A 27,058-nucleotide genomic window follows, 5' to 3' on the forward strand; every position below is an offset into this window, starting at 1 on the left:
GGAGAAATTGTGTCGATGTTTTTTCTCCAATGTTAGATTTAGAGATGGGAAACTTTTACAAAAATTTAAAAACTTCTACAGCTTTGCATCCTTATTACAAGGCTTGATTTCAGCTGATTTTTAGCTGATTGACCGCTCATATCTCTGTAAATTAGATAAGGTTTAAACTTCTTTCCTCACCTTTTCAATTGTGAATACTTTCAAATTTTAATTCTACATCTGCATTTTACTGAAATTTAATTTTAATAAAATGTCTGCTTATTTTAAATGTGAATGTAATTTATTTTTAAAGTTAAATTATGAGTGAAATTGTTTTCAGTTGACATGGTTTGTTTTTTTTTTTTTAGTTAATGTGATTAATGTGACTGCAATCCATTATATTTAAGATATAAAAAAAAAAAAACAAGTTTTTCTTTTGGCTTTAGCCTAGTTTTTACTTTTTCTTTTTTTCTTTAAATTCAGCTAACTCTCAACTTACTCACGTCCATCTCTCACATTCACCCGGCTTCCATGACAAATATTCAACAAGAAATGCTGCCACAGATTTTGCTACTAGTGCAATCTCCATTATTGCAAGGTGGTGCCCTTGATTCCATCCTAGAATTTTTCAAAGCTCTTGTTAATGCTGATTTGTCCAAACTAAGTTCGAGGGATCTTCTTCAGGTACGTATTATCCTCACTTCATATTGTAAAATATTTTGACTGTTTTTCTATGCCAGGTGGTGGTAGTAGTACAAGTAGTTGACTAATATAATAAAGTTAAATTTCATTAAGATATTTGGTATCATGAAATTATTGGATCTGAATAGCTGTTAAAACTCAGCCTTTAAAAACATAGGGATTTGCTAAGAATTTTAAAACTCAAAATAATTTAATTCAACGGTTCTCGATCTTTTTCAGCCCATGAACCCTTTTATCTTGTATCAGAATATCCTCCCTCCTCTTTCAAAACTTGCATTCATACTAACAATAACTAATACTAACGTAATATCATTTAATATAAATCTCACCTATCTGTTAGTGTGTGTGTTTGTTTGTATGTCTGCCTATCCAGTTTATCTAATTTGTAGTGTCAATCTCCCCCTCTGAAACCTGAAATTCATGGAGGGAGTAGTACTTGTTTAAATTCTTCCAAATTTTAAAGTTTTGAAAAGTTGCCAAGTTTTTTTTTTTTTTTTTTACAAAATCGAAATGTAGTTACAATAATTAAAAAGCCAAAAATATCTCGATTGTCTTCATAGAATTGATTTTAAATTTGCCTTTTACATTTCAGATGCTCATTACACCTGTATATAATCCTCCTATGGTACAGTCCAGTAATGCTGTTTTGGCTGTACATAAACAGGTTTGTGTGTTTGTCTTTGTTTTGTTTTTTATCTCTTTTGTTAATTATGAAGTATTTTTTTTTTTTTTTAATAAAAAAAAATAAAAAAATATCTAGAAAAGATGTACAGTTATGTAGAAACCAAATTTTTTTTTTCTTCTAGTGTTCGATATAAATTGCTGTTTGTCTTGTGCTGTATTCATTTTTGTTACCATATTTAACGTTATGATCATTGTACTCGCCAGGCTTCAAACTTAAGTATGACAGACTTGTCTGTTGGCCAGTCTGTCATAATTTTCATGAGGGTAAGTTTTTTATGCATTTTTTTTTTTTTTTTTTTTTTTGTCTCAACTTCATTGATTAAAAAAAACATTTGATTTTATTCCAGGCATTTCATTCTATTGCGAAATGTGTAGCTGCAATAATAGGACAAACAGAAGCTCCCAAAGTAATTAACCAATTTGTTACCGATATTAGGGTAAGTATATAACATTTTATTTATAACAATATTAACAGATGCCTTCTGATATCACTGAAAGAAAAAATATTACAAATCCCTTTATTACAAAACTAAATAAACACCATACCAACGAATAAATATATAATCTTCTGCTGGATTCCAAGCCACATCGGCATCTACATGAATGAAAAAATGGATAAAGCAGCAAGAGTTACTTCAACAAAACCATACAATGGGGAAAAATCCTTCATACAGTCCTAAAATCCAAAATATATAAAAAGAAAATGGCAAGAACATTGAAACTCGTGTACAGAGAATAAACTATTCAAAGTAACACCAAACATCAGAATAAGAGCTATAAAAAGATGTCAAAAGATGAGGTAATAACTAGATTACAATAGGTCACACTCCTGTCACTCCCTCCTACTAAAAGGAGAGAGATACGTATTTGCATAACGTGTCAGGAGCCCTACACAGTACATCATATGCATTACCAGAATAGTCTTGTTGATATTTAACAAAATAGATCCAGAAAAAAAATTGAATTTCTGAAAGATTAAAATATACAACAAAATATTACAAGATTCCGCAAGAAAGACCAAAAACAACTAACCACCACATTACAATTAATGTTTTGGAATTAAATGATCCAAAAGTGGTTGATATGCTGTAAAACAAAAAATGAATAACATCCTGTTAGTAATTTTTCAAGTACAGGAATTATTATTTATATTAGCAATGTTCTGCATAGCTGTTGATTAATTATGCATATTTTCTTTTAGTTTGTAACTTTGTTGATACTTAAACGTTCCTTCTATTTCATGTCATTCGAAAGCGGAAATTATACTTTACAGCATTGTTGAATTTAAGAAACCAATTAGAGCTGCTATTCTACTCGATCCCTGAAAAATTCGCAAAGTGCATTAATCTTCATGGAGAGAACACTAAGCTTTACTTGTTTTAATAAACAAGTTTTATGGCGCAAAAAACGCAAGTGTATCTTTTTTTAGTTTCTCTGCTGTAATTGCATGTTACATATGCAATATAATCATATTGACACACTGATTCTAGTTAGATCATTAAAGTTAAATAATGTTGAGCCTAGTCAGTACTAGATGAGGGACGATTTAGAAAACCAGGCACTATGTAGAACATCGTCTCCCTGCGAGAACTGCAAAATTATAACGTCATCTTCCCTGATCATATATGCGAGTGGGAACTGCTTATCAATTTGATATCTTGGATACTTCCCCCTTTTGTAGAAGCCATTTCAATCCACCTGGAGTGAATGCCACTTTTTTTTGTTTTTTTTTGCATATTACACTTATGTTGAAATAATAAAATTATATAGTTATTTATGGCAGACATTGTATATTTAAATAAAGTATACTCATTAAAAATTGGAGAAAAAACTGTTGGTTTCATAGGAATACAATTTATATGTGTAGTCACAGACCTTCATTCAGTTTATTAATTTAAAAAAATAAAAAATAAAATAAAGATCTGCAATTGTGATTTCACATAAATCCAGTCTGTTTGATGCACGTCAATTTGATTGAATCATTCATTGCACCAAATAATGTCCATTAAAATTATAATACATAGTTTTTCTCTAAAAAAAAAAAAAAAAAAAAATATCAGAACCATTGTTACGTAATGTTATAAAAAAAAAATGATGAGGTTTATTGAATATATAAAAGAAAATGAAGAACTTTTGGCGGAGGGGGATCTTTCTATGTTAGAATTTTAAACTTGTTAAAAATGGTAAAAATTTAAAAGCATTCTTTACTTTCTTTTCCTGCACAATGCAATTATAGCATTCACTGGAGGTGTAACTTTTGTGCCTGGTGTCCTCTCTTGTTACCTTTATCAAAAAAGATGTGTTGAATTTTTTATCATGAGAAATTTTGTAGTTAAGGGAGCTTATCTTTTCCAGGAAATGAATTCGTCAATGAGACCAGTAAGCATGTTCCAAGTGAAAGTCCTGTTGAGAAAATGTTTTGGGGGTTCTCCAGGGACAGCACGACACCACCAAATATAAGAGCAATCATGTCTAAGACAAACTAAAACAATGCATCTGCTATTTATTGGCTTAGCTAAAAAATAAATAAATAAAATATGCTAATATGAATGAAGCTGATTATTTTTATTAAATCTCTTGTAATTTCTATATTGCAAGAGTTTATATATACTGTGTGGTGATAGTATTGCCAATGCATTTTACAATCAAAATATTTATTTTTCAAATTCCAAGTTATAGCAGTTTACTTTCTCACTGGACTTTTTTAGTTTGCAGTTTTTAATATGTGCAAACACACCACATTGATTTAAGTGGATGGTTCCACAAGTTCTCTTTCTACAGGGATTCTGTCAGGTTCATGGAATTGAAATAATTATCAAAATATGCATATTTCTTATTGAGCTGCACTTGGGTTTGCAATGATGGATTTTTGTTTTCCCTTGACACAATCACTGGATTGGTGAGAGCAGACTTTACAGAATTTTGTGCAGTATTTCTGCCAATCTCATCATCAACATACTCTTTAGTTGCTTTCTAGTGACTTGTTGTGTAAAGGTGAGTTTCACAATGGCATCGTTGTTGACCTTCAGCACATGTCCAAACCATTTGAGCTGCTATTCCCTTATTTTGTCTTCAATCGGTGCAATGCTGTAGCGCTTTCAGATAACCTTATTGCAAATGTGGTCCGTCACTGTAATTCCAGACATGCAGCAGAGAATTGTTTTCCATAATAGCTAATCTTCATTTTGCCTTCCTCATTATTAAACGCTCAAAGTTTTATACAGCGACAAATCTTGCAACAGTCCAGTAGATCTTATACATGGTCTTTTGAAATCTACATTTGTATTTTGTAATTTTCTAAAATATCTTTAAATACACACCTTCCATGTGGCAGTTTATTATTATTAATAGTAACAGCATCCACGCTGATATAGATTTTACAATCCTCCTCATAATGATTCCACATTGGACAGCTCTCATGTGTTTAATTTAGATAGATGTATCAGAAAAGAAAATCAACCTTTATACATTATCAATGTTTTCAAGTTTTTTGTGTGGATTGTAATGAGGTGAAAACATAATCGCATAGTTCTAAAGTTATATTAGTATCAACGGAACTAGTAAAAAAAAAAAAAAAGAAGAAAATGCTCAGTTGCTTTATCAAAATATGTTGCTCACTCTGTATGCAAGTCATGTTCCTTATTCAGTGATAATTCTTCAGTTAGAAAAATAACTTTGTCAAATTGTAACTGCATTTTTTCTTTTTTTATAAATTTTCCAAGTTAATTTGTAAATTTTTTTTTTTTTTTTTTTTTTTTTTTAAGCAAACTAAGATATGTTGTCACTCAATTACATACATGGAGACGAACATTTAAGGAATTTAGTTTTGTGATTTTTAAATTTAAAGTTTTGTCGTGTTATTTTATTTATAAATTTTTTTTTTTTTTTTTTTTTTTTTTTTTTCCCCCAGCATACTAAATCTTCAGATTCAGTAAAACTATTCTCATTGTTAACTTTGGGAGAAATAGGCAGACAGATGTAAGTATTGTTAATTTCTTTAAAGTAAACTCAAAACTCTGTCCTTTATTTTATGAATGAAATTCTACAAAGTATATCATTTTTTCTTAGTTTTATGAAACCTGCTTTAAAATTCCATATCAAACTTTAAATTTTATTATTTTGATAAGATTTTTGTTAAAGCTCCCTCTCCCCCTTTTTTCTAACCATTTGAAAACTAGAATGTCTACTCAATTTACATGTTAAATGATGCTCACTTAAGGAGATTCATAAACATTTTTTTTTTTTTTCTTCAGTGTTATAGTATTAAAAAAATGATCTTTTTAATCAAGATGAAGGGTGGGAGCAGAAACATTTTTAATTTCTTTTAAATATCAAGTCATTACTAAAATAATAAATGGAAATATCAATAGGCCTCCATCTTTCAGTATTGATCGTGAGTAGCATCCCATTGCTCTTTTTAGCTATAGCATCAACATCTGTGGTTAATGAGGCTGATACAATAGTGAGTCTCTGTAACAAAGGTTGCATGTGTACTCTATCCCTGGAGCTGGTGCTTAGTTTTATTCAGGCCCGTCTCTGCTGATTTGCCAGCTTCTTCTCTCTGACTTATGTTTGGTTAGTTACTCTCTGTTTGGATGAAAATATCAATTCATTCATAAAGTTTTTTTCTTGCATATTGCTGGCTAAAGTTCTTCAGCTATTATTTGTGCTTTCAGAGCACCATTTTTTTTTTTATTTACCATCGTGTGCTCTTGTTGTCTGAGATGTTAATGCAATAACAGTTCAAATATTTTATTTCCACTGACCAGAAATTTTAAAACGAACCATTTTTATTTATCAAATTTTCTACCAGTGCTCTTGATGTATGTCTGTTATTCGACAGCTCTACTGGGAAGGAAACGATCATTGTTAGATAAGTTTCACCATCACACGCAAGGTGTTGTCTTTCCTCCGCCTCCTATCTTTTGAATAATGGCAAAATTATTTTTTTGTTTTAGGGATCTCAGTGGTTATGGAAAAATTGAAAATGTGATATTAGAATCATTTTCATCTCAAAATGAAGAAATTAAAGCGGCAGCATCTTATGCTTTAGGTAAGCAGTTCATTTTTTTTTTTATATATATATATATATATATATATGTAGTTAAATGGAATTGTAGAAGGCGGTACAATGCAGAAGTAACGGAAAGACACTGGCTGAAGCAGGTGAGAAATTTATTAATACAACTTATAAATACATGTGTACATATTCATATTTCATATACGCAGTATATTTATATTTGCACAGTGGTTACCTGGGAAAGTCGGTCTGGTGGTATGTCCGTGTAATATAATATTTCGAGAAAAATCTCTTCGTCAGATGTTTACTTGACTTTGACAAACGTGTAGTCAAAGTCAAGTAAACATCTGACGAAGAGATCTTTCTCAAAATATTATATTACACGGACATACCACCAGACCGACTTTCCCAGGTAACCACTGTGCAAATATAAATATACTGCGTATATGAAATATGAATATGTACACATGTATTTATAAGTTGTATTAATAAATTTCTCACCTGCTTCAGCCTGTGTCTTTCCGTTACTTCTGCATTGTACCGCCTTCTACAATTCCATTTAACTACATACTATACAATGCTTCAAGCAAACTACACCCACCTTATATATATATATATATATATATATATATATATTGCAAAATGTTCATTTAGTTAGGAATTGAAGAAAATCATCAGATATTATAATAAGTATTATGTAACGTACATTTCAAGCAATATTTGTAATTTCTTATTAAATTTTTTATTGAATTTAAGCCTCCATGGGTATTGTGATAAAAGCAGGAAATACAGTCTCTTATTTATATTTAAAAAAATTTTTTTTTGCTTTTCCTTTAACAAATCTTTTTCTTTATAAAATCTTGTCTTAAAACTCCCAATATTGCCCTTTTTTTTTTTTTTTTTTTTTTTTTAAGTCATGAAATCTTATTTTAAAATTAATTACATCAACATCTTATGGCAATTTGTTTCAGTAATTATTTCTCTCTTCGAGATGGAGGAGGGTATTGTTTATTAAGGTGAGCAATCAACTTTTTGATTCTCTTTAAAATGAGAATAAAAATATAAATTGTCCTCATCTATGTCCGTTTAGTCTTTTAACGACTAATTTGTATATGCTGCAACAGATGAACCACTGGTCAAATCTTGTCAATCATTTAACCTTGCATGTATTTGTTAAATCATTTCTATCTTTTGAAAAGCATGTGACTGCTAAGTAATATGTAACTTTCTCTCAATCTTGTAGGTAATGTAAGTGTGGGCAATCTTCCATATTTCCTTCCTTTTGTCCTGGAAGAAATAAAGAATCAACCGAAAAGACAATATCTCTTGTTACATTCACTGAAGGAGGTAAGTCCGGCCATCTTCATGTAAATGATTTCTAATTTTGATCATTAGAATTATAATGTAGCAGGAAATCTCTTTATCTGTATCTTGATTTCAGCAGCATTAAAAAATTGACTTCATATGCAAAATATAACATGATATTGGAGCATAGTGTATAGATAAGTTGTTAAGATTTAGGTTTTTAGGCAATTAATCAGGAATTGAAAAAAAAAAAAAAAATCAAACTTTTAGGGTTTGGAATCTGGAAAGATTTAAGCCCAATTTTCAATTCCAAAACATTTTTTTAAATTTTCCATTGCTAGTACAAATGATCAAATGAACATTAATTTTAAACTACTGGTACAATTAGAAGTCATAAAAAATATTTTGGTTTTAAAAAAAAAAAAAAAAAAAAAAAAAAAAAAAATGGCACGAATGGATGAATGAATAGAAAATGTCACAAGTAAAATGTGAAAATCTCACCATGAAATCATCAATTCACTATTTTTAATCAATTACAATAAAGATTATAGAAAAAATAGGTAGGAAAATCTATTTGTGTAATTTAAAACATCCCCATCCTCACATGTGTGTTTTTACTTTTGTAGACATATATGCACACACTGGGTTTTTACAGTAATCTGAAAATTAACAAAACAACTTAAGGTCCTGGATATGACCTTAAACTACATTCGATGGTGAGGTCCGGCTTACGGGCTTGGGGAGTGTGGAGCCACCTCTTAATTGCCATTGCTCCCAGGTCCACCCTGACCCGGAGTGGTAGTACCTGTTAGGGTCCCAACTATGGGTTAAATAGAAACAGATTTTAAAAAGGAAAAGAAACAACAAAAAAAGAAAGAAAAAGAAAACAAATATATTCTATTAAATTATTTATTTATTTTTTTGCCCTGTCGGTAGGGCATGAGAACAAACCGACTGCCCCCCTGCAAAGGGTAAAAATCCCTCAATGGGGCAACCAGTTAGCCGTGGGTTGCTACCCGTAAAGTCTTAGGACGTGATCCTGGTGATTGAGCGAACCTAAACCAGGATACATAGAAGTTTAGGCACCGCAACACATTACTTTGGCCCTTACTTCGATTAGACGGGCGGTCGGAGAGGCCCGATCCGACCAATCGGCCAGTCACGCCAAGCCCCACCATATATTGCCCATTCCAAAAACTCACTACTAATACAACACATCCCCCCTCTCCCACAAATAACCCTACTCCCTAATATATGATGGAAAGCGGTGGCTGAGGGTCAATCGATTAGGTGTGAATATCGATGACGAGGCTGTAAACCCCTCAGGATTGCTACAGATCCCATAGCAATATCAAGAGAGAACAGATAATCATTATGATACCACCAAAGTCGGTTATATCATCATTGTATCCCTGTAGAGGCTGGGCGAATGGGTTAGGGAATAGGACTCCGAGGTGGGTGGGGAACAAAGATGACGAAAAAAGAAAACAAAATATATGGCTTATTCCTCCCAAAAACCACCCAACCACCCAAAGAGAACCCACTCTGATGTCCCTGACATCAGTAGCTCTGACGAAGAGACGATAAAACCAAGGAAGTCAACATTCGTAGTAATAGAATCAATGGAGGAAACTCCTTTGAGCAAACTATCACCTTTTAAAATTGAAAAAAATCTTAAAACTCTAAAACCAAAGTCTATTAAAAAACAATTTAACGGCAGCCTACTAATAGAAACCCATAACGAAGAACAAACTAAAGAAATATTGAAACTAAAATTATTTGAAAACATCAAAGTCAAATGCTACAGACATCCAACCCTAAATACCTGCAAAGGAGTAGTGAAAAGCCACGAACTTGCACTTTGTCCCTTGGAGGAAATCAGGACAAACTTACAGAAACAGAATGTGTTAGATGTTCGCAGAGTTCAAATTAAAAAAAAACAGTGAGAAAATCGATACCAATACATATATACTAACTTTCGATTCCCTCACCATACCCAAAGAAGTGAAAGTCGGATATATGAAAATAAATGTAGAAATTTATATTCCAAACCCCCTCCAATGCTTCAAGTGCCAGAAGTTTGGACACCATCAAGATCGGTGCACACGATTACCAGTGTGTGGAAGATGTGGAGAAAGTGACCCACACATTGACTGCAGAAAAGATTTCAAGCGTGCCAACTGCCTGGGAAACCATGGCGCTGGCTCTAGATATTGCGAAATATGGAAAAGAGAAAAAGAAGTGACCAAACTAAAACATATAAAGAATATATCCTACCCAGAGGCCAGGAAAATCATCGAAACTAAAACATATGCAGATGCAACAAAAAAAACTAATCCAATCAACAATCAAAATGGTCATATACATGTAACGGATACAACTGACAAGAAAATTGATGTCCTAAACAAACTAATAAAGGAAATGAAAGAACTATTAGAAGAAATGAGGAAAATGAATAGTGCAATGTCTGCAACCAATCCAAGGATAATATTAAGTAAAGACACTACTGAACCACAAAAAGAAACAAAACCACAAACCATTTCTACAAAAACAACCGAACAACCATCAAACACATCACAAGCCAGAAAAGAATCAAAAATCCCCCCAGACAAAAAAAACAAAACAAACAAAAACAGGAAAAGAAAGATCCCGATCTATATCTCGAACAGGGACTCCGACAGCAAATAGATTTGAGGGATTGGAGACGATGGAAGTTGAACACAATTCCAAATGATGAACAAAATATTACAATGGAATATCAGAGGGATAAAAGCAAACCAAAATGAACTCACATTATTAATAACAAATATGAGCCCAGCACTTGTCTGTCTACAGGAGACCTTTCTGAAAGAAAATAATACCATCAACATAAAACACTACACATCTTACAACTACATAAATAAAGATACGGACAGAGCTTCTGGAGGCACATCAATACTTGTGAAGAATGAAGTCCCTCAAAGACAAATAAATATAAACACAAACTTGCAAGCAATTGCAGTTTCAGTGACTCTACATAGAACTATAACACTTTGCTCAATATACATCCCTCCAAAAGATACAATCAATGAAACTGAGATAACTCAATTAATAAAACAACTCCCTAAACCCTTTTTTCTACTAGGAGATCTCAACAGTCACAATGTAATATGGGGAAGTAAAGAAACAAATAAAAAAGGAAAAGAAATAGAAAACATAATAAATAAAAATAATCTATGCCTCCTTAATAATCAAAACTACACCTATATGTACCCAGCAACAGGTACTTTCACCGCCATTGACCTTACCTTATGTGATCCTTCCATATATATGGACTATGACTGGAAAGTACACAATGACACCTGTGGGAGTGATCATTTCCCAATCATCCTGGAAAGTCTAAGTACTAGCACTGAACAAAAAACACCCAAATGGAACCTACATAAAGCGGATTGGGAAGACTTCCAGAAACAGTGCAAAAACCAATTAATTATCGAAAAGAATGATGAAGATGACCATTTGAACTACTTCATTAAAACACTCACAAACATAGCAAATAATACCATACCGAAAACAACCAAAACCAACAATCACAACAAACCTTGGTTCACAAAAGAATGCAGAAAAGCCATCAGAGCTCGACGAGCTGCCTTGAGAAAATTCGAAAAGTATCCAACAAGCGAAAATCTGGATTTCTTCAAAAACAACAGAGCAAAAGCCAGACGAATCATAAAGGAATCCAAAAGAACAACTTGGAGAAATTATATATCCAAAATTAATGTGAATACCAAGGCGAAAACAGTTTGGAACATGATGAGGAAAATAGAAGGAAAATGTAGTAGTACACCACTATCCCACATCTCTAAAGGCAACAAAATATACACCGATCAAAAAGACATTTCCAATAACCTGGCAGATAATTTATCAAAAATTTCATCATGTGACAGACAAACAGAGAAATTCAAAAAGATTAGAGAAAAGGAAGAGAAAAAGAAAATTCTATTTAAATCACAAAATACTGAAAAATGCAACCAACCTCTTACCTTGCCTGAATTAAAAGAATCGCTAACCAAATCCCATGACACAGCTACAGGGCCCGATGAAATTCCATATGAAATCCTCAAAAAACTTCCAGAAACCTCAATGAAATACCTACTTGAAAATTTTCAATATTATATGTTCCAGTGGAAACGTACCCGAGACCTGGAAAGAGGCCACAATAATACCAATCCCCAAATCTGAAAACTCAAACATCCAATCCCAATCAAGTAACGTCTCAGATCCATTGAATTTCAGGCCAATAGCTCTAACAAGCTGCATTTGTAAGACCATGGAAAGGATTATAAACAAAAGACTAATCTGGTTCCTGGAAACAGAGAATCTTATTACAGAATTTCAAACAGGATTCAGGAAAAACCGAAGTTCAATAGACTACATAGTCAGACTTGAAACCTTCATCAGAGAAGCCTTTGTAAGGAAGGAACATTTAACAGCAGTGTTTTTTGACATGGAAAAAGCCTACGATACTGTGTGGAAGTACGGTGTTATAAGGGATCTGAAGGCGCTTGGACTAAAAGGCAGAATGCCAATTTTTATTGAAAATTTAAAAAATAGACGGTTCAGAATAAAGGTTGGCACAGCTCTCTCGGACTTGAAAGAACAAGAGAATGGAGTACCTCAAGGGAGTATACTGTCAGTGACCCTGTTCAGTATCCGAATTAACAACATTGTAAAAAACCTTAACCCTGGGGTAGATTGCTCCCTATATGTGGATGACTTCCTAATATGCTGTAGATCTAGATATATATCTATAATAGAAAGGAAGCTTCAATTGTGCTTAAACAAAGTAATGAGATGGACGGAAGAGAATGGATTTAGATTCTCCAAAAGAAAAACGAAATGCATGCATTTCTGCAAACTAAAGAACATGCATAATGATCCTGTCCTAACCATGGAAGGAATGCCCATACCCGTTACTGACCAGTACAAATTCTTAGGGATTTTATTTGACAAAAAATTAACATTCATCCCACACATAAACTATCTGAAAAAAAAATGTAACAAAGCTGTAAATCTTTTGAGAGTGGTAGCACATACCGATTGGGGTGCAGACAGGGAAACACTCCTTAAACTTTACAGAGCACTAGTCCGCTCAAAGCTAGACTATGGTTGTTTCCTATATGGATCAACCCGAACATCATATATAAAAAGCCTAGACCCTATTCACCATACTGGCCTAAGATTGGCCCTAGGAGCATACAGAACTTCCCCCGTGAACAGTCTATACACGGAAGCACACGAACCCCCACTAGATCTAAGGCGAGAAAAGTTAGCCCTTCAATATTTACTGAAACTGAAGTCTTGCCCAATCAACCCTGCATACCAATGTACCTTCCATCCTAAATATGAAGAACTCTTTAACATGAGAAGAAAAACTATCAAAACGTTCGGGCTCCGAATGAAGGAAAGCATTGAAGAATCGAAAATTCCAATCTCCAGCATTCACAACTTCATACTGCCTAAAACACCCCCATGGACCATGAAACAAGTTGAAATAAAACTCAACCTAAACAAAAAGTCCAAATCTACCACAAACCCTATTGAATACCATGACGAACTTCAACATTTAAAATTACAATATTCAGACTACACCTTTATCTACACAGACGGGTCTAAAAGCAACAATCACACTGGATGTGCAGCAACGTACCATAAAACCACAATGAAGAGAAATCTTCAAAATGAAGCATCTATATTCACTGCAGAGACTATAGCTATCGATCTAGCACTCAACATAATTTCAGAGGAAACCACCAAAAACTTCATCATTCTCACAGATTCTCTATCAGTCCTATTATCTATACAAAATCAAAAACAAGAAAATCCACTAACAACAAAATTAATAGAAAAAATCAATATCCTTTCAACTACTAAAAACATTCTTGTCTGGATCCCCAGCCATGTGGAGATCAAAGCAATGACAGGGCAGATATAGCTGCAAAAAGATCTTCTCACCTTCCAACTGACAATTTTAAGATTCCACATACTGATCTTAGACCCCAGATAAAAGCATACATACAGGAAAAATGGCAACTGCGGTGGAGTCAGCAAGAGGGCAACAAATTATACTTAATCAAACCTGAACTTAAGGAACGATGTCCGGACATCAAGAGATCACGCCGAGAAGATGTGATACTGACTCGGCTGCGCATAGGGCACACCAACTTTACTCATTCTTATATACTAAATGGAGAATCGGCGCCAGAGTGCATCCCATGCCAGGAGACACTCACAGTAAAACATATCCTAGTTGGGTGTGATGACCTTGCCCCAACTAGAAAATTATATTATACAGAAAGCAATATGGAAGACCTTTTTGAAAAGGTCAACTCAGCAAATATTCTAGCATACCTAAGGAAAGTAAATTTATATAAGAAAATTTAAGGAAATTTAAAGTTACCCAAATATACACATCCATGTATAAATACAACATTTAATTTCTTAGTTCAATTTTATAAAAAAAGGGAGGAAAGGCTGAAAAAGTCATTCCCCCCTCCCAATAAAAAAAGAAAAAAAAAAAAAAAGACTCCGGCATTAAATGACCACATAGGTTGATATGCCGTAAAACCAATCAATCAATCAATCAATCAAAACAACTTAATAATTAAATATTTAGAAATTTGAAAAGAATCTGTAATTTTATCAGAATGGGAGCAGGGGCATTGTAATTTTCACATCACTAGTTTTTACAATGCAATATGTTTCTGGGTGCCGATTGAACTAATCAGATGTAACAGTGAGAAAATAAAATTATTACATATCATCTTTCGTCTCTCACTTGGACAATCTTTGAATGCATTCATATAAACTTCACTGCCTTTTAAACTTCAAATATCTATATTACAACAAAGGTTTTTGTTTTTTTTTGTGTTTTTTATTCCTGACCAGTTATATTCACTTGACCGCTTTACAAAGAAATGGCATCAGAATAATTTAGGAAATGAAATAAATTCTTCAATGGACATAAAATGTTAGTTCTTACCTAGAATTCCCCATATTAAAAAGAAAAAAAAAATCTGATCTGTATTGCTGTGGTAAAACAAAAATATTCAAAAAAAATCATGTAAATCCAATTTTATTTTTAAATAAAAAAAAAATTAAAAAAATGAAATTTAAGAGTATCCATGGAATAACTGTCTCACATACCATTTGGAAAAAAATATTTCAAGAAACAAATGGAGATAACTACAATAATTCATGCTTATTACATTTTTGTAATGCCTATTGATTACTGAAATTTTATTTTTTATAAAATAAATGTACTTAAAAACAAGTTAATATAACATAAATTTGTTAACTTATAAAGTAAAATACATTGTCTCCCAGAAATGCAAATATTTTAATGTTATCCCTTTGTTACTGTAAATGTGTTTATCTTTCATTCTCGTTCTCTTTATCACTTTGTTGCACCTTATAATAATCTATCTTGTCCTCTCCCATGTATCAACAAATCTCTTGCCATTTCTTTCAAGCCTATTTTCTGTCTACTGTTAAATAGTACTGGATGTTGTTACTAATTGTAGTGTAATGTGCAAAGAAGGAATATTAATCTTTTTTTTTTTTTAACTTGCAAGTTTATGATAAAATATTTTGAATTCAACTCTAATAGTTAATGTTTCCTCTTTCTCCTTTTGCAGATTATCAGTTGTCAGTCTGTTAGTGAAATGGAAGTAGATCATCTCAAACCTTATGTGCAAGATATTTGGTGAGTTTTAAGTGTAAATGTTTTGGAAACTTTTTCTATGAATCCAATGTTGGAAAGGAAAAAAAGGGAAAGACCAAAGTATCATTAAAGTTACTGTTGAACTAGAAAATGTCAATAGTAAATCTTTGTAAGTGAGCAGTTAACATTGTAAGCAAATATTCTAACAGAACTTATCACTCTTTTCTTGGTGTTTCAATAAGGAGAGGCAAGTTAAAATTGGAAGATGTCAAAAAAAAAACAAAAAAAAAAAGTCATGTGGTGCAACAAAAAGTGTCAAAGAATTTGGAGATTCCCTAATTTTCACTTTTTTTCCGTATGAGAAAAATATACTATTTAACTATCAAAAATAAATGATTGCTATTATTAGTATTTATTAGTAGCGGAGTTGCTACTGATGACAAAGGTGGTGTCCATTTTTAATTTGATGTTGACAAAAAAAACAAAAACATCCATCTGAAAAATATTACCTCTTGAAAGAAGTAATTTAAGTTTCTTCTAAAGAATATGGAAATATAAGCATAAAGAATTAGAATCTTCAAATAGCGATTTGTTAGATACCTTTCTACATAGGCTTAACATTTAAATTCTGACTGATTTAGATGAATATCTAATATACAAAACTCTTATCACCCATGACTAAAAATAAATTGTCAAAATAAAAATTTCCAACATTTAAATGATGCTCAGTTGAAACCTCTTGATGAACATTTGTTTTTTAGATCTTAATATGCAAATCTAACAGGATGCAGGTTTTTAAATAAAACTTTATTCTGGGAGTTGAATTTCAGAATTTTTCAGATGAGCATTCTAAATTTAAATTTGAGCTATTGATCTCATCTTTGAGGTTATTCTTGCATTTCAGCTAATGTAACCTCTGACCTTCTTCGGGTGCATCTTATTGAACCCTGGAATCTACAGAATTTCAGACTGTTCTCATTTTGTCAGCCATCGATTTCTTGATTATATTTTTAGTATCACATTTACTTTAAAAAAAAAAAAAAAAAGACAAACGAACTATGAGTAAAGCTTGTTTCGATCATATTAAATTGGCTGGTGACATTAACACCTCGGATTAGCGATTGAGTGAAAACTTTTTTTTTTTTAAATATATTATTATATACACCAACTAAAGGAAAATATATTGATATATACACCAACTAAAGAAAAATAGCTCCACTGCATTATGGATGCCTTGGGAAAGGCAACTGCTAAGGGAGTAAATCCTGATAAAAATCCAGTTTAGTCTCGGTAGGCTTATGGTGAAGCACTGCAACACATTCCAGTTTTGACTTATGACTACAACAGACGCTGCAGTGCACCAGATGCAAAAGTCCATTCTCGGGAAACAAGTTTGCCATCGATCACCCTTACAAACAACAAAACAACCAATACTTCATACATATTTTGTGATAGTTGATAACCTATAAAAGATCAAAAAGTACAATGGTCAAAGCAGTGTGAATATAAAAACAATCTGAAATGCATATTATTTGGATTATTATAACTACTGTGTAGTCTTAGATGTTATTTTCACAAATGTTTCAGCTGATGTGACCTCCGACCATCTTAACAATGCTCGTCTCAAAAATCCTACAAATTACAATACTTTTATCTTGGAAATATTGAGTTTATTTTTTCTGAAGTTCCTTCACCAGGAATTGAACTCCAAACCTTTAAGTAAAATTCCCCCTTGGCATTGGTTATAAATGGGTGATACGAAATATATAAACGGTGAATAAAAGTTGTCTACCTGAGTGGATTAAATGAGTTGTTCGGTTTGAAATTCCTAAAATTGACAAATTGGCACCAAAATAAGACCAGAAATTACAATCTTTTAAAATTTGATTAAAATTCAGTAAGATTTTAAATTGGTATGGACTATCATTTTTTTGTCTTTGAAATTTTGATCAAACTGAAATTTTTCCTTTTCTGGGCTTATTTGTATTACTTTGCATATTTTCACCCTCTTAATTTTTTCAATTTATTTTTTTGCTTTTGTTTTCAGGACGATGTTGTTTGCTCATTGCGAGTGTCCAGAGGAAGGAACACGTAATGTAGTTTCTGAATGTCTAGGTAAACTTACTTTAATTGACCCTGCAACTTTGTTGAATAACCTCAAGGGCTACTTGAATTCACCTTCTGCATATACTAGGAGTACTGTAGTTACAGCAGTCAAGTTCACCATTTCAGATCAGGTAAGTTAACACTAATGTGTGAATGTGCACGCACTCTTTGGGGATGTTGTGGGAGGGATAGTTGAGAGGTAGGAATGGTTCTGATTGGTTCATCAAAATCATGTGAGAATGAAGAGAATTTTGAAATAGTTGTGCAAGAACCCGTATTAATTAAAAATTGCTGTTTATAGCAAAAAATGAACATGTATAACTTGGGGGGGGGGGTCACAATTAATGGGATTCACATCTATGATCAGTCAAATTAACTCCCTCTCTAAAATAAAATACTTTCCTTGTAATCATAATTCTAATTTGTTAAACTTCTAATAGAATTTTCCACTAGTCTAACCCAATACTTACTCTATCCTTGTGTAGAAAATGCCTTTTCTTAACGTTTTTTTATACATGCAATCTTATATCCCATGGTTATAGTATATTTATCAATTTTTTTTTTTTTTTTACTCTATAAACACTGCATCCTGATTTTAGGACAAAACAATAAAGGTGTTTTTTTTTTTTTTGTTTTTTTAAACTGAATTTATTTTTATACATTTAATTTTGCATATTAAAATTTGTAAATATACATACGATTCAATTTGATAATGTAAAAAAGTAAATGAAAGGAAAAAAACATAATACATGCCACTTCTCTTGTTGATACCAAAGCTATTTTATCTTCAGTTTTCAAAACCTCCAACCTTATGATTGAAAAACTTTAATAAAATTGCCTTTAAATTCTAGAAACATTTAAGAACCCTAGACAGGTATTTAAGTTAGAGATAAATCTATTGTCTGAATTCGTGTAAAAGGAAACTTCAAACCTTATACAAGGTGATTGAAGCTCAACTCTTCCCTCTCCCATCCAATTAAAATTCCATATGTGGCATTATTTGATAAAAATTGATCATCCTTTCTGCAATCCAATCATATTTGGTATTTGTCCGTGAATAACCAAACGTTTGTTTCATTGCTGTTCAGTAATGTGCACAGGGAGATCGTTTGGAGGTATGATACTGGCCGAGATTCACACTTGCCACCCTCAGATATTTGTGACGTTATCTCCAAGAATGTCTATCAAAATATATCCCCAGACTTTTTTCTAAACTGAACATTATTATCAGTCAAAATCAAGACAATACCAAGAGAGGTGTGTATCAGTTATCAGACTGTTGGACCTTTGAGATAACCCCACAGAAAAAAATGGAGTTAGGGAAAAGGCGATTAAGGTTGAGGAGTGTGAAGCCAATTCAAAATTAAACCCGAGATGAGCATTAAAGTGGATTTCATATTATTGAACAGCAACAAAATACTCTTGGGCCTTCATTATTGAAATTTGGTGGACAAGTCTGGTATGATGTAGTTTATTTCCCACTAAATACGGTTGGATTCTGAATGGTATTAATGATTCCATGGATGGCATTTGTGAGTAGGTCACTTTGTACTATTCCAACACATTTATCGTTCAGAATAAAGATTTATAAATCTTGGAAATGTTTGTTAGGTTTTTTATGGTAACTTCTATTTTTATTTTTATCTAAAATATCGGTATGTGGATTTTGTAGTTATGTAGCTTTGATGGTTATGAATGTAAAGCTACATTCAAAATTCTATCATAACAGGTGGGCACAAATAAAAGCTTAACATGAAGTGCATCTTATAAGATTGTGGTTGCTCTTTTTTCTTGGTTGTTTTCAATATTTACCTGTTATACTCTAAAGCTTCTTATTGTTGATTACTCCCTAGGAATCTCAATTTGAGCTCTTTATTAATCCACCTTGGGATAGACTGCTTTTATCCTATATTTTATTGCTTTTAGTTTCTTTACTGGCCATCCAATAGATGTCAGCCTATATATAAACGGTTGTTAAATTGAAAATGTATCTAAAATATTAAATCTACTGGGAAAACTGGTCTCATCCCACATTATGTAGGACGGGTTTTTAGTTAATAATTCACAGAAAGTTGCAGGCTGTGACAAAAGGCACATAAGCATAATCAACAAAGACAACCATCCTAATAATAAAAATGTCGAGTAAAGCAAAGTATATTAAGGTATTTTTAAAATTTTTATCCTCTTATAAAACATTTGTGGTCAAAGTAAGGCGGTTTTTTTTTTTTTTTTTTTTTTTTTTTTTTTTTTTTTTATGGTGTACTTTTAGCAAAACGTCTTTGTGGTATTTTTTTTTTTTTTTCATACTACTATTGTAAAAAAAAATTTTTTTTTTAATTACCAATGTAAATAATTAATTCAATTTCATAATTTTTAATTAAATCATGTTAACAAAAAGAATGTCTAATTATTAAAAAAAAAAAAAAAAAAAAAAAAAAAAAAGATACAGATGTAAGCTCTTTCCCTATAAAATGAGGGGAGAGGGGATATGCAGTATGTTTAATGCTAAGAAAGATATTCTGGTGATGATTGATTTTATGCTATGAAAGATAGTCTGGTGATGATTGATTTTATGCTAAGAAAGATAGTCTGGTGATGATTGATTTTATGCTAAGAAAGATAGTCTGGTGATGATTGATTTTATGCTAAGAAAGATAGTCTGGTGATGATTGATTTTATGCTAAGAAAGCATTTAATGTGAAGCAGAAGAATCCTTAAAGAGAAAATTATTCTTTCTTTCTGGTTTTGTGCAATGTGTTTTTGTTTTTTGTTTTTTACGCAACCATTACAATAATGGGGATCATTTTAAAAAACAAATTTCAAAACATTGAATAAAACTTTTCTTTTTTTTTTAATTTCTTATATTCTAATATTAATGTTTCTATTTATTAAAATTGTTTTTTACATTGTTGAAAAAGTGATCTAGTGAATGATTAATAATTTTAAAAGAAGATTGAGTTTAACTTTGAAAAGGTGGTTTCATCTAGAGATCCTGTTTTAAAATTTTAAAATGATTCTTACATTTTAATCCAACTAAACCACAAAATTTAATCCCCCCCCCCTCATATTTAATGAATCTTATATAAAAGTTGTCTTATTTTTCTCTAGCCGCAGAGCATTGATTCTTTACTGCGATCCTATATTGGAGACTTCTTGAAAACCCTTCAAGATCCTGATCTGAATGTGCGCCGGGTTGCTCTGATTACTTTCAACTCTGCTGCTCATAACAAGCCATCACTTATCCGAGAATTATTGGATTCTATTCTCCCTCATCTTTATCACGAGACTAAAGTTCGAGTAAGAAACTTTTGTTTTGTTTCTCCATTTTAAAATTACCGTTTTATTGAGTTTGATATCATTTGGATGTGGTTTTAAGAAGTGATAAATAATACAATATTTCTTTTTCAGTAAAAACTTTTGAAATTTAGTGATTTAATCTTTTATTTGCAAATTGTACAGTCTCAAATGATAAAATGCTTAACAATTTAAATGTTTATCATTTAAAAAAATATATATATAAAATACTGGCCCATTTAGCATAACAATTGACAACTTTGTATATTTTTCTTTTAAATTCAATAATTTCATATTGAATTTTATTTATTATTGAATGGAATATTTATTGAAATCCAAAACTGAAATTAAATTTACTTTTAAATCCTATTTCGTGCTTCATCAATATTTACTTTTCTATTCTCCTCTCACTACTGAAACAATGTAGCTAGTTTCACCCTCTCTACATTAGTCACATAATTAGTACCTCAACTCCTATCAGCCTGCTTACTTACTTGGCACATAGATTCTTAGATTATAGATTTAAGGAAAAATAAAACTAAAGTATTTGATCTAAAAATTTAAAGCAAAACCAAAAAAAAAAAAAAACTCCTGGGCTGCACATTGTATGTATAGTATTGTAGGTATTATATATAGACATGCACACTTATAAATGTAAAAACATGACTATTATCCTCTTGCATTTGTAAGTGATATTATCATGAACTTAAAATAAGTTAAAACATTTTTTAAATCTAGTAAAATTCAGTGAATTAACCAATTTTAAAAGTTAAGGCGATAAGTGGATTCAAAATAATTTGAAAATTAATAATTTGAAAATTAATAATTTTAAATATTTTTATATCTTTATAATTTTAAATTGTAATGCTGCAAAGTTACTTCACACTTTTTATACAAATTAAAAGATTTCTAAATCACGAAAAGTATTTAGTTTCATTTTTAAAACTATTTCAGAAAATTAACATCCATTGGAATAAAAAAAAATATCTAGTATACTCAATTCTAATATAATTAAAGTCTTGAAAACTTTTGATAAAATTAAATAATAAAAACTTAAAAACAAAACAAATCCACCAAATTTTGTAATAAAATGTAAAGTTTTAAGTTTATTTTCAGCTTATCACTAAATTGAATGATTAATGTCACCTGCTGTGTTATTAAACACTTTTGCTAGGAAAAAAGTGTAGTATCTGTTCTGAAACTACAATGCACTCTTTCTGTCCTCGGTTAATGGGGGAGAAATCTTTCTAGACTGAAACAATTTAAATTTTTGTTTCTACCCAGTGTAGAAGTGTAAGCCATTTTGAGTTTCAGATGGTTCACTGTTACACACAAGTGGTAGCAGAAGTGTAACCCATTTTGAGTTTCAGATGGTTCGCTGTTACACACAAGTCCTGGCAGGTGACTTGTTTGTAGTAGACAGTTTCACAGAACAAAATATTCTTACCGTGTCGAAATCCGGGAAAGAACATGTGAAATTGCTCCAGAAAAGGTTTAATATTTATGAAGCAATTCTGGTTTCTGATTGGTTTGTAGCAGAACGTGAATTATTTGATTCGTCAGTTCTTAGCAGCATCGTTTATAAATAGAATCGTCCGACTGTGTAGGATCATACCCCATTATAGGATCAAAATATTGCAACACCCAGAATACTCCTTTTTGGGAGCTGGATTTTCCCCACATTAAAAACCAACCTTGTGTTTAACTTTGACCTCATGGGAAGGCAAGTAAATTGGAACAATGCCTCGGTTTGATGAATCGTGTACAATAAAAATATGGTAAAACAGAACCGCAATAGATTATAAAATGTGACAAGAGATTGATCTGATCATACATCTTAATTTCACCTTCGAGTGTTTTTCTTATTGAACCAAATGCAGATAGTGTGTAACAGTGAATTGAATGTAAGCTTAGCATGCTGTGGTCTCAAGCTGTTAAGCTGAATAAATAGTTTAAGAGAAAGAACTTTGAAATAACACCTGCCATCTGAATAGTATCTTTAACAGGTGATACTGTACACTTAGTCACCACTTGCCTTGTTAATAGTGGGTTGTTTTTACCCATGTACAATCTACTTTTTAAACAAGTTGAAATCTTTCTGGTTTGACAAAGATATATATATATATATATATATATATATATATATTTTTTTTTTTTTTTTTTAATTAATTGATCTATGTATATATTGAATTGGCTCAAAGAATAACATGGGGGGAAATAAGTTGATTACAGAAGGTCATGGATCAGCTAGGACAAATGTGTCCACAGGCATTAGAAAACTCATTTGTGATGAGGGCTATGACAGGAATGAGAAAATGTATCTGTTACATAAGTTGATTGCAATTAACAGAATCAAGTGGGCGTACATAGTATTCTAGGTACGAAAGATGAATGTAGAGCATTTAACTATTTGCCTACAGAAGTAGGTCCTGGATATGACCTTAAACTATATCCAATGGTGAGGCCCTAGCTTGCGGGCTCTGGGGAGTATGGAGCCATCTCTTAATTGGCGTTGCTCCCAGGTTCACTCTGACCCAGAGTGGTAGTACCTGTTAAGGTCCCAACTATAGGTTAAATAGAAACCGACTTGAAAAAATAATACAATATATTCTATTAAAAAAATTTCTTCAAGATCACTGGATTCAGCATTAAATAACCTGAAAAGGGTTGATATGCTGTAAAACAACCAACCTACAGAAGTAGGCCAACTGCCATTACACCATTAGCATTCTCCATATCTAACCCTACTTCTAACAAAGATTTACTTGTGAAAAAAAACTCTTTACTTTGGTGTTCATGTGATGGTTAATAACGAAGCTGTTTTATTTTATAGAGCTGTATTTCGTAAACAAGTGTGTGTGTGTGTGTGTGTGTCTATATAGAGTACAGCACAGATTAGGATAAAGAAGAGAAATGTATATATCCTTGTTATCAAATATTTTCCCTGTTGTGATATTGTAACAATGTGCCAGGGGCCCTGCAAAAGATTTGGACTTGAAGAAACTAGTGTACATTTGGGAAAATATACCAAGAAAAGCAGAAATTATCATTTTACACAAGTTGGAAAAGACACAAGCCAGATAATATTGTTTTGTCTGCAAGCGAAACAAAACCATTGAGAGCAGGTGCTTTACTATGACTTGAGTATGGGGCAGTTAGGGTCAGATATGACATGTCTTTTGAGATTAACTCTTGTATGAGATAATTCTAATGAAAATCATAACATGTAATAGCCATGATGAAAAGATGTCTGGGTGATGCTGGGTAACAGTACTTGATTATATAAAATAGTCTGTCCCAAGCGTTTTAAGAGAGACTGAAGTGAATACCCATCCCCTTCTCATAGCATGAATATTGCTTTCTAACCCAGATCTTGAAATTGCTTCATGTCAAAAGAACACTCTAGTTGAAAGTTGTAAAATGAATAATACACCCAACATCCAGAGAAGAGACTTAGCCTTTTTGTTTATGAAGAAAACTCTAATTTCTGTAAATACAAAGAATATATTTATAAGACATAAAACAAAAATTAGTTATGTTTTTTGAATTGTACAGACTTTTTTTTTTTTTTGTGCCTCTTTAGTTCAACATGTCCCTAAACAGCCAGCAGCAATCGATACCCTATACTAGACCAATCATACCATGGGGTGAGGTATTGTCCAGCTAAGACAAAGGAACATTTTCTCCATACAATGGTCAGCAAACACCAGACTACATATTGACCTGTACCAAAGTACCTATCCTGGAGTGTTCCAACATGACAATGATACGGGGCTTATAAAGGAAAGAGGGCAAGGTCTCAATACCTAGTTTAAACTTATACTCTTTTTTTTATATATATATTTATGAAACTCGTGTTATATTTATTAAATTATTTAACTGAAATTGTTCAATTTGTTTACAGAAAGAATTAATAAGAGAAGTAGAAATGGGACCCTTTAAACATACTTTAGATGATGGACTTGATATACGGAAGGTAAGTTTTACAAAGTTTTTGATTTATAAAGAAAAAACGATCAATATGACACCATAATTAATGTTAACTGATAACTTGCAATATTGAGTTTTGTTTAAAAATACTTTGACAAGTCGTTTCATGCATGTGGTGAGAGGCAGAGGTTTACATCTGCAATTTTGAAATAACTGAGGTTGAATCAACAAAGCTGAAATTTATGAAATATATTGAAAAATAAATATGGAGCTTTCTGGGCAGAACAGAAATTTGATTCCTGAAATGGTATTTTTTTTTCCACTAGTGATACTTTATATATCATTTAAAGGTTGGGAAGGGTATATTGTCTCATCAGTACTACATAATGAGATTATGTATTGCCAATAAAAGCTTTGATTTGTATTGACACTCAATGGTACAAAAATACAACCTGCCCCTTTTTAAATAATTTTCATATTAAAAGATAATGCAAAGAAGTTATTTTAATTCTTAATATTTCTTTGCACATATTTTTAATTTATATGGAAACAGAAATAAAACTATTTTTGTAATAGTGGAGATTATTTGAGTTTAAAAATGAGTTATTTCCCTTGATGATTTTTTTTTTTTTTTTTTTTTTTCAATCATGATTAAAAAAAAAAAATGTATTTGTATTAGTTGTCCAAACAAGACTACATCATTTTTCAAATAAGCTGTAGCAGTGTAGATTATTATAGTGCTAATAACATGGTACATCAATAACAAATAAAAATTTGATATGTTTGTTTAACTGCTATTTAGATCCTTTTTTAAATATCTGCTGGAGCATATTACAATGTTATTGAAACATTTAAAGATGTTTTTCAAATTTTAATTTTCTTATATTTTGTATCTTTGTATTTTCTATTTTGTGACTTTGGTGCAATTTGAAAAGAAATATTTTTCTTTTGTTTTGTAGGCTGCGTTTGAGTGTATGTATACATTGCTTGATTCCTGCTTAGACCGACTGGATATATTTGAATTCCTCAATCATGTGGAAGATGGTCTCAAAGATCATTACGACATAAAAATGCTGACATATCTTATGCTGGTTAGGCTGGCACATTTGTGCCCAAATGCTGTTTTGCAGAGTGAGTTTTTTTTTTTTTTTTTTTTTTTCGCTTTCAATATTCATCTCTTAATCAATTGATTGATAAATTGAAAAAATTTGTTGTTGCAAAACTTCAAGAACTAATATAGACACCTCCAGCATTGCATGGGGATTAATGGTGATTGTATGTAACCTTGTTTCTGATCCTAAAACTTGTATTTTTTTATTATTATTTTTCTTTTTAACTCTGAGCAAGGCATAGTGCTACTTTGATGTAGGCGGCTTTTATCGGGGACATAAGTTGCAGGGTACTAAGTAGGGAGTTGGGCAGCTAGATGTCTGTTCACATTACACTTGAATTTCTGCATTTCAATACAATTGGGAAAACAGGAACCTGGAAGGAAGTTCAGTCTAGCAGTTCTGGGGAAGAAACTATTAGAGTAAAAGGCTTTCTTGTGTCTAGGGATCTCTAATGTGTATTATCATTTTTTTATTTTTAAAATGTCTTGGATGTTTATAGATGTTCGGTATGGTTAGCCTGCTTCTAGAAATAAAATCTGGTATATGTGGATTTTTAAAGATTTAAATTATTTTCATATTCTTTTGTATACGTTTTATTTGTGATGCAATTTGAAAATTATTTCAAATCATGTGTATGTATTCACACTCTATTTTACTGTACAATGAAATATCAACCCATCATTTTTGTAAGTTGATGATGGATCTTTAACTAAAAAAAACTTTTCTAATTGATTTCCAACTCCAGAAGAATCGTTTCAATGGTCGTAAAGTTGATTAAATTAAGTTAATAAAATTATCAGACAAGATCTGTATTTCTCATATACACATAATTTTGATATAATAGATAAATATTTATTAAAATCAAAACTAAGGAAAATTGAAAATACTGTAAATCTTAAAAAAAAAAAAAAAAAAAAAAGTAAACAAATTTTAAATATTATGCTTAAACAACCCAGATATCAACATGTAAACAATAGTAGAATATATAAACAAGATAATGGACCTTTCAAAATCAGAATGGCAGATCTTGGGCCAACTGCTCGATATCCTATCAAATAGAGCTATGTTAAGATAAATTGTAGTTCGTTTGAACAGTTTTTTATTAATGCCGGACATTAAGAGGTATATTTCTGATGATTGGTTATAAGATGAAACTGCAGTAGTGTTAAACTAAGTACAATTATATATATATGTGTGTGTGTGTGTGTCTGAATTTTTTTTTTG

At 31.5% G+C, this 27,058-nt stretch overlaps 1 protein-coding gene across 2 annotated transcripts in view; it reads left to right on the forward strand.

Annotated features, from left to right (window-relative positions):
• LOC145294026 (cullin-associated NEDD8-dissociated protein 1-like) overlaps positions 1 to 27,058 on the forward strand; it is a 172,911-nt gene that overhangs the window by 99,255 nt on the left and 46,598 nt on the right. For both annotated transcript variants that reach the window (XR_013869806.1, XM_080140993.1), the window contains exons 21-31: positions 463 to 663; positions 1,274 to 1,345; positions 1,713 to 1,802; positions 5,276 to 5,343; positions 6,324 to 6,418; positions 7,629 to 7,732; positions 15,367 to 15,434; positions 17,440 to 17,629; positions 20,607 to 20,795; positions 24,697 to 24,768; positions 25,682 to 25,853. Coding sequence is in view for 1 of the 2 variants with exons in the window: in XM_080140993.1 (XP_079997119.1) it covers positions 463 to 663; positions 1,274 to 1,345; positions 1,713 to 1,802; positions 5,276 to 5,343; positions 6,324 to 6,418; positions 7,629 to 7,732; positions 15,367 to 15,434; positions 17,440 to 17,629; positions 20,607 to 20,795; positions 24,697 to 24,768; positions 25,682 to 25,853 (1,321 nt within the window). In the remaining variant the exon portion in view is untranslated. The remainder of the gene's footprint in view (positions 1 to 462; positions 664 to 1,273; positions 1,346 to 1,712; positions 1,803 to 5,275; positions 5,344 to 6,323; positions 6,419 to 7,628; positions 7,733 to 15,366; positions 15,435 to 17,439; positions 17,630 to 20,606; positions 20,796 to 24,696; positions 24,769 to 25,681; positions 25,854 to 27,058) is intronic.

Source organism: Euprymna scolopes, chromosome 15 (genome assembly GCF_053919585.1).
Source record: "Euprymna scolopes isolate OS-2025 chromosome 15, ASM5391958v1, whole genome shotgun sequence".
Taxonomy (NCBI): domain Eukaryota; kingdom Metazoa; phylum Mollusca; class Cephalopoda; order Sepiida; family Sepiolidae; genus Euprymna; species Euprymna scolopes.